Source organism: Alligator sinensis, unplaced genomic scaffold (assembly GCF_000455745.1).
Source record: "Alligator sinensis unplaced genomic scaffold, ASM45574v1 scaffold219_1, whole genome shotgun sequence".
Lineage (NCBI taxonomy): Eukaryota > Metazoa > Chordata > Crocodylia > Alligatoridae > Alligator > Alligator sinensis.
The window spans coordinates 4,140,741-4,150,244 of NW_005841866.1; the positions used below are offsets into that span (position 1 = coordinate 4,140,741).

A 9,504-nucleotide genomic window follows, 5' to 3' on the forward strand; every position below is an offset into this window, starting at 1 on the left:
CGGACGAGAATCTGATGGTGTTCAACGCTGATAAATGCAAGGTTCTCCACCTTGGGAAGAAAAACCCTCAGCATCCTTATAGGCTCAGCAGTGCTATGTTGGCTAGCACTATGGAAGAAAGAGACTTGGGGGTCATCATTGACCACGAGATGAACATGAGCCTGCAATGCGATGCGGCGGCTAGTAAAGCGACCAAAACGCTGGCTTTCATCCATAGATGCTTCTCAAGCAAATCCCGGGACGTCATTCTCCCCCTGTACTCGGCCTTAGTGAGGCCGCAGCTGGAGTACTGTGTCCAGTTTTGGGCTCCACAATTCAAAAAGGATGTGGAGAAGCTTGAGAGAGTCCAGAGAAGAGCCACGCGCATGATCAGAGTTCGGGGAAGCAGACCCTACGATGACAGGCTGAGAGCCCTGGGGCTCTTTAGCCTGAAAAAGCGCAGGCTCAGGGGTGATCTGATGGCCACCTACAAGTTTATCAGGGGTGACCACCAGCATCTGGGGGAACGTTTGTTCACCAGAGAGCCCCAAGGGATGACGAGGTCGAATGGTCACAAACTACGTCAAGATCGTTTCAGGCTGGACATAAGGAAGAACTTCTTTACTGTCCGAGCCCCCAAGGTCTGGAACAGCCTGCCACCAGAGGTGGTTCAAGCGCCTTCATTGAACACCTTCAAGATGAAACTGGATGCTTATCTTGCTGGGATCCTATGACCCCAGCTGACTTCCTGCCCTTTGGGCAGGGGGCTGGACTCGATGATCTTCCAAGGTCCCTTCCAGCCCTGATGTCTATGAAATCTATGAAATGACTGATGATCTCATTAGATCTCATTACACAGCTTCTATACTTTATCAAAGCAAGCAATTTAAAAAATGGTAATTGTCCCAAGATAAATCATGATAATGATAATTATTAATATCTGGATGGAAGAAATGTTTTGTGTGGAGTGATAGGAGATACGTTAAGTCAAAAAGTAATACAGTGTCATATATTTTATCATAGTTCTACAGTGTTGATTAATATGATGTATATAGATATCAGATCATGTAAGTCTATTAATATATTCAATTTCAACATGCAGCTTTCAACATCCAGAGACATACTTTACGTATATGCCTAGATAACTGTGCCCCTTCACTCCCCCCACCCCTTCCACTACAACAGACTTACCAGCTGGATGCAGCTGATATGCCTCCTTAGAAATCGGCTATCAGTATCGGCCCCCAAAATCTCTATCGGTGCACCCCTACTTTAATAAGTTAATACTGTGGCAGGAATTCAAATAAGAGCAATAAAAAGAGCAGGTAAGGGACTAATTTATATATACATGTTGTCAGTTGTTCACTATAAGAACATGACATTTATCTACACATACTTGGAAAAAATATACACCATAGATGCAAAGGAATAATTGACTGAATTCAAGGCCTGTAGTGAGATATAGTATGATGAATTGAGGAATGGTAAATTTAATCTGAAATTAGCCTGGATGTCAGGCAAAATCCTGAAGCTAAATTCTGTTAGTAAGAGAAATGGTATCCTATGGAAAGTGGTAGAATTTCCTTTCCTTTAGATATTTAAAACTAGATAGGATAAAGTACTTAAAATAAATGTTTTGCTGAAAGAATCCTGCATCTAAGTTGGCAGGAGAGTTATCTGCATGATTTAGTGTTCCCTCGACTTAATTTTTAATAGACTAGATAGCTTAGTTGAGAGGAATATAACTCATTCCCTCATATGGATACCAAGCATACATCATACATCTTGCATCATGTGTCTTACTGTGGGTAAAAGTGGTTTTGTTCCCTGCATAAACCTTGGTTAAAAATGAAGGCAATCCTCAAGGAAACTGGTTATTTGTGTAGCATGTGTTGACATGAGATTGTCCTTGAGAAGCTGCTTTGGGTTCCCTTTTCAACATCAGCACCTAGAGCAGTAGCATAACTAGGGGTGGGTGAGAGGAGCATCAGTCCCAAGCACCAACTTAGGAGGGGCACCAAAATTGTCCCTCACCCTGCAGAAGGCTGCGTTCTGGCAGCAAGAACAGCTCCATACCATTGGTCTTGAAGCAGCAGCTGATGCACTGCAGCTGCAGCCAGGTACTGTTTTGGGTAAGACTCCTGTCCCATATCCCTTGCCCCAACTTTGCCATCCCCCACTCCCTCCTTCCCCCGCACCCTGCTCTGCCCCATTGTCCTGCAGGGTTTGCCCAGGGCACAAGCCCTACTTGTTACACAACTAAGGTGGAGGTTATTTGCTGAACAAGCACTACATGTTTTTTTCAGTCCAACACATGAAGACTGACTTTTTCCTCTGTTTTTTGCGGTTCATAGAAATGAGGGAGGTTTTTGGAAGGAGGGGGCTTTAGGAATTAAAGTGAGAAATTGATGATCCGTAAAGAAAGGTTGTAGGAGCGTAGGATCTCTTTGGATGAACCTCATGTTTGTACTTGTCCACAGCCAGCAAGGATTCAGTTTAAATGTTGTGGCCGTATTACATACATTTGTATGTTCCCTAGTAGACTACAGCCTGTTGAAATTTACACTCTGGTTAAAGTGTGTGTGTGTGTGTGTGTGTGTGTGTGTGTGTGTGTGTGTGTGTGTGTGTGTGTGTGTGTGTGTGTGTGAGATCTTTAGCATGTCAAGAAGCCTATGTAAATATATGACAGTGATAGCTAAAATTCAGTACTTTACACCTGGATTTTTAGATTAAATTAAAATGTAATTTCTTTTCCAGGATCCCCATGCGGAGGAATTTGAAGACAAAGAATGGACATTTGTCATAGAGAATGTAAGATACAACAAAATGTCATGCTTTTTTCTTTTGTGTGTGTGACACTTAAGGACTCCGAAGGGTCAAATGTCTCTTTTAATAGGATGTGTCTGACTTAAAAAGTTTCGGTAAATTGAGTTGTTGAACCCTTATTGAAACACTGCAAAGTGAAATTTTCTTTCATTAAAATAATTGTTATGGATATCTGTATTCAAATCTAGGTGGGGTACTGACATACTTAAATTGCTTCCTTATATTGCAAAATCAAGATCCTTTGTACTTTAGTTTTTATGAACAATGTAGAGAACAAGTTAATTACGAGCTGAGATACTCAGCCTATAGTTTTTGAACTGCATTTAGCTTTTGATGGTCTTGCAGGCTATATCTTTTTCTAAGGTATATATGTTAAGATACTGTAAATCATGATGATAATACTGCCTTTCTCACACAACAGTTTACATCAGCAGATCTCAAAGTGCTTGTCAAAGGACATGAGTATCATCAGTGTCATTTTACAGATAAAAAGACCCCTTAAGATAGAATGAGGTGTAGTGGCTGGCCTGCTGTCACTAAACAGACCAGTAGCAGTCATGCAGTGAACCCAGGTCTCCTGATTCCTTATCCAGTTCCCTGACCACCAGACCATTCCATGCCCTCTGTTGTCAAGTTAAAGAAGAAAAAGGCAATTACTTCTTCAGGATGACCTCTATGTATTTCCATAAAGATGATGGTTTTGCAGCTTTCTAGGAAACCATGCCTTTGAGTCCCACCCACTACCTTGTGGTAGTAAACTGTCAAGTTTGTACAAGTGAAATGTAGTCTAAACCACTTTGGTTCCTTCCCCCCCACCTCCCCCAGTCAGCTGCAGATAAAGCAGCCTCAGCTCTGCCTTCTGCCAGAAAAAGAGAGAAGCATTTTTACTTGAAGTTATCCATTCATTTTTAAATGAATTTAAAAGAATTATGAAACCAAAAGGAACATTTGTGTATGCAGTCCACAAAGTACTTCAGTTTTAGTCTACTTCTAAACACTGCTAAGCAGTCCAAGAACCCCTGAAGTTTCTTATTTTAATATTGCTTGTATTGATATTACTTTTCATCTAGAGCAGGGCTGTTTGACTTCCAAGTAGCTGGGAGCTGCACCAGTGGGGGTGGGGGGCCTCCAGGACTGCATACTGCATGCCCCTCCTGCTGCATGCCCCACTGCACCCTACACCTCCTCCTTCCCCACATTGGAGCAGTGACTACACCATGTCTGTTTTTTTGGACTGAAAACCTACAATCTCTGATTGAGTTCCATCAGAGATTCAACAATCACCATCCCTCCATCCAGCTTTCAATAGAATACTCCAGCACCAACATCTCCTTTTTGGACACGATGATCAGTGTCCAGAAAGATAAAATACAGACCACGTTATACAAGAAACCCACAGACCAACATACATATCTGCACAGAACCAGCAATCACCCTAAACACACCAAAAAAGCTGTGATATACAGCCAAGCCCTCAGATACCACTGAATTTGCACTGAAGAGAACACCTGGGATTGCCATCTCACCAATCTTAAAAAGGCTTTCACCCAACAAGGACACTCCTCCAGAGAGAGAGATCGCACGTTTGAAAGAGCCACCCAGATACCACATGAAGAACTGCTGCAGTACAGAAGGAAAACCCCCACAAATCTCACACTGCTGGTTATGACATATCACCCCTCCCTTGAACCTGTACAGAAAATCCTCAAACAATTGCAACCCATACTAGGAAGGGATCCTATTCTTAAAAAGATCTTCCCAGAGCCACCCATCCTAGCCTTCAAACAAGCACCGAACCTCGCTAACCTCATCACCAGAAGCAAACTTCCTCAAGCCCAGAACACACCAAAAGGATCCAGACCGTGCCATGACAAGAAATGCAAAACCTGCCAACACATCTCCACCACCCCCACAATTACTACACCCCACAACAGAGCCATCAGCATTCCCGGATCTTACAGCTGCACCTCCAGAAATATGATATATCTCATCCAATGCGCCAAATGCCCTGATGGAAAATACATAGGAGAGACCAAACAACAACTGCGCACCAGAATGAACACACACCAGAAATCTATCAAAGACAGAAATACCCAATTACCTGTGGGGGCACATTTCTCACAAGAAAACCACTCTCTCTCCAATCTCTCAGTCCTGATCCTCAAAGGAAACTTACAAAACACTTCCCAGAGACAAGCCTATGAACTCCACTTCATCAACCTCCTGGATACTAAAAATCATGGACTAAATATAGACATTGGATTTATGACACATTATAACCTTCCTGAGATCTGACTCCCCAGGTCTCTCTCCACTTTCATCCCTCTTCTCTCCCCCCCAGCCTGTCTCACCCATTGACTCCTCAATCTACATTTTCACTGACTACCTGTCTTGTATGCATACCAGCCCAGCTGCTGGCTTCTTTACTTTTCATTTCTTCCAGGAAGAGCACACACGAACTGCTGAAACTTCCTTAGCCTGACAAAGGGTTTTTGAACCCGAAAACTTGCTTAATAATTATTATTCAAATATTTGGGTTGGTCTAATAAAAGATATCAGATTCACCCAAGGAACCTTGTCTGCCTATGTCCTTAGACCATCACGGCTACAATCTACATACCTACACCATGTCTGGGCATTCACTCTATTGCCCTGTGCCATGTCTGGGCATTCACTCTATTGCTGCACTGTGTGATGGATGCCCTGTCTCACCCTCAGCTGCCCAGCTGTGGGCTCCCCTCCTACATTGCACGTCTAAGGTGCCTCCCCAGCACTGTAGGCTGTGCCATGCTGCACTGGACCAGTACGGGAAGCAACAGCCTGGTGGGAGTCCAAGGGCTGCAGTTTAACCCCTCGCAGGCTGCCAGTTGGACAGACCTGAGTGTCACAGTCCACTTTAAAATGATGTTGAAAAATTTATAAGTTAAATTGCCTTAAATCACTTATATCTATGCTTTTAAGCAATAAATAAGACTTTTCTTTTTTGCTTGAGTGAGTTCCTCTTTTCTCTCATTGTGTCAAAAAGAATAATCCAGGTGTTTATAGTTAAGTGAATTTTTTGCTCATGTGCAACTGATCAATTACAATATTGCCAAAAATCTTATAAAGCAATGTATTAAATGTGATTGTGGTCTGAAAAGTGATTGTGATAATCATTTTCTTACATAGTAGATCGTTTGCTGCTCGATCATGTCTGGTGGTGTCAGTGACAAAAACTAGTTTTTGCTGCTTATTTTGTTTCTTGTGGTAGTGCAGAGCAGACAGAGTTAAGAAAGATTCAACTCCTGGCGTAGAAATATACTGCTTTTGGTGTATTTGTATTTACAAAGTCCTAATAATTTATACCTATGCAAATGCAGTGAAAGCAATGGAATTTGAAGAGATGTTGCTGAGCATGTAATTCAAAGGCATGAGATTTTTAAAGTTGTAGGGAAGGGAATACTCAGTATTGCCAGCCTGAAACTTTCAAAAATTTATAAATCAGCACCCTCAAAACAATTAGCTTAAAAAAAATTCGTATTGCAGATTGTTAACATTTGTCTTTTGTTCTTTAGTCTTGTTGAAAATAGTGTTAGTTGACAACCATTATTGCCAGATTAATGCAGAGTTTGTGTAAATTGGCAGCCATTTTGCTTGACTTCAGCCCCAGTTGATACTAATGGTTGCTGGTGGATATTTTGCATAAGGGAAAATTCACAAGAAGGAAGGAGTAGGAATATCGCATGGAAGATGAAGTCCTCTATACTTTATGAGGCTTATGATAAAATAGCAAGAACCAGCTCTGTCTAGCGTAGCCAGCAGAACTTTACCATAGGTGATGATGTGTTATGAAGAGGGGAAAAAACTAAACTGTTTTCTCAGAATCCAAGTTGAATCAGTACAGTAGGGCAATCAGAAAAAAAGATATTTTGTTTGTAAACCGAGCCTGTTTGATTGGGAAATTGTTGGAAGGCAAGCATGCTGTCCTACAATGCAGTTTATATAGTCCCTTATTGGAACAGGAATATGTACATTGTAATTGCTTGACTGCTACTGAACTGTCCAAGTAAATCTAGTAAAAGCATAGGTAAGTTCTATGTTGTGAATACTGTGAGGTGCATCAAGCTAGAAATCCTCTGTGGTGTTGCTTAAAGAGTTAATGTTCCAGTTACTATAATATCTTTAAACAGTTAATATTCCAGTTAATATTAGGATTACAATGGGACCAGCAGCCAAATAGCTAATTTATACTGTGGTTTTGTAAATGTCAGGTTGCTATTTTAGTTTATAAGAATTGGTAAATAGAACATAATTTAGTTATTGTTTATTTGGAATTTCCTTTTCCTCACATACTTAGTTTGTTTTAAGTAAGGAAGTCTCCATTATCAGTTGTTGTGAGTGCATCAGGGCTGAGCACAGTATTCCAGCTGAAACAATGCCAGTATATCCCATGTTTGGGTATATTTGGGTTTCCAGTGGTCTTGGTAGAAGTTCTTTTCCAGAAATCTGTAGCACACATTTTAGGTTCTGTTGAGTAACCTCTACTTCTTTTCCCTTCTACATATAGAAGGAACTATAGGCAGTGTATTCTAACACAGTGTTTGGGGACAGCTTGAAAACTGTACAATTGAGTGCATGCATGGTGGTCCTATATATTAAAGTGGGCGAAACAGAAGGGGAGATCCTATGCTGTTTAGTCATCACACACCTCCTTCTCTTTGGAGATAGTTTTTTTCTTTATAGATTTTTTTTAGATACAAAGATATAAGAAATTAATTTCTTACATCCATGTGCTCTGAACTCAGTGGCCTTTCCTGGCTTTGCACTCTGCTTTTTATTCAACTCCAAATGCAGCAATTTTACTATATACTACGCATAAAAATCCTTTAACTTGATTTTTGAAAAGTAAATTCCAGATCTAATGCAACTCTTCACAAAGTGCTTTCTAGTCTGAACATTGTTGAACTAATTGTTAGTAACCGCAACACTCACCAGGAGGTTTACCAGTTGAACCGGGGGGCGGGTGGATGACCAACCTGCCTTGCGGACAGGCCGGGGATGTAAGGGACACTGACTCAGTTGGAAGATAGTAAAATTGAACTTAACGTTTACTTACAGTAAGATTCCAACAGTGGTTACACAACAAAACAACAGTGGTGAAGCAGTAGTTAAAGATGACAGGTAGGAGATAGCAATTGATTTTTCCGATGTACGTGCGGATGGAGAGCTCACTCTTCGGTGAAATAATAGCCAGAGTGTGACTATTCGTATGACTATTCGTACTATTCGGCCATGGGGACACGGATTCCTGGACAGGGTGATCAGTCCTATCCAAGGGCCTGTGTGGAACCCAGGACCCTGCGCTTTAGCGCGCTGTCCCTTTTATAAACTCTTCAGCCAATCAGAGGAGGCTGCTGATTTACAGTTAAGAGAGTGTGTCTGCTGGCCAGGCAGTCACGCTTCTCCTGCAGCTCCTGATTTGTTAAGGCTGTCTGATCACGAGCTGGTCAGCCTCATGATCATGAGCTCTTCACACGCTGAACATGACCTGCTCTCGTGTTCTGCATTGGTCTGGCATGTGGGCTGAGCGTTTGGTCACCTTTTCTACTCAGACACTAATGGATGGGGCAAGTAGAAGTGAAATAATGTCCAAAGAATAAAACTGATTTTGGTGAAAGTAGGGTGTTAGGGTTTAGAAATGATACACTGTAATATTTTCTTAGCAAACTACAATGGACAAATTATCCTGAAGAGAACGCTCATCCTGCATTTAACAGCAGTTTGATCTCCATGAAAAGTGGAGCTGGGATTTTAGGTACTTGGAATTGCTAGGTATTTAAAGATAAATTTTAGTGATGTCATATAAAATGGAATAGAAATAATAAGAAAATAAAGAATATGAAGGAAGTAATTAGCAATTTTTGACTAATTCAGACTAATTCTGAAAATATTGCAGAATGTAAATCCTTGCATAGTTATTTTCTTTGAATGTAATTCTGGAAGATTGTGTTAAGTTAAAAGGCTTATGTGATCTTTTTAAGAGTTTGCAAAATTCTCATTCAAATTATGAGAGTAGTGTTCCCTATGAAGGGTAAGTGTGCCTTAAATGGTGATATAGTACCTTCTCACTGTGAAAGTGTACATCTTCTTAATTTTTCTTCTTTCTTTCTTTCTTTTGACTTCTAAGAAACTTTTATTCCAGGGAGGGTGACAAATGGGGAGCAGTAAAGACCCAACAGATTGGCCCAAAGATCTGGGCCTCAAGGACAAGGCCTGGGCTCATGGCCTCCAAGACCTGCCCGTACACTCTAGACAAAAAAACAAAAACAAAACTAAACACAAGGGACAAAAGAAGTATATACATATATAGAGTTCTACAGTGGGGATGCCCAGGGGGGCCTCACTACATCAAGGATCAGCCCGCACGGACAAAGCCCAAGGTCTCGGCTTGCTGGACCCGCCCCCGCCCCCTGAGCAGGTGGTGGCATCACAGTGCAAGGAGCAGGCATCTCCCCTCGACTCGGCACAGCACCCACTCGATGACCCAACGTTCCTCAAAGGTGGGCACCATCTGCTGGAGGACCGCATGATCAAACTCAAGTGAGAGGCGGGCCCGCACCAGCAGGCAGAAGAGCAGCAGGGCATCATAGATTCATAGATTCATAGATGCTAGGGTCGAAAGGGACCTCAATAGATCGAGTCCGACCCCCTGCATAGGCA

At 41.8% G+C, this 9,504-nt stretch overlaps 1 protein-coding gene across 1 annotated transcript in view; it reads left to right on the forward strand.

The window, feature by feature from the left end:
* EHBP1 (EH domain binding protein 1) overlaps positions 1-9,504 on the forward strand; it is a 355,074-nt gene that overhangs the window by 99,725 nt on the left and 245,845 nt on the right. Inside the window, exon 4 of the mRNA XM_025192426.1 lies at positions 2,737-2,790. Coding sequence (XP_025048211.1) covers positions 2,737-2,790 — 54 coding nt within the window. The remainder of the gene's footprint in view (positions 1-2,736; positions 2,791-9,504) is intronic.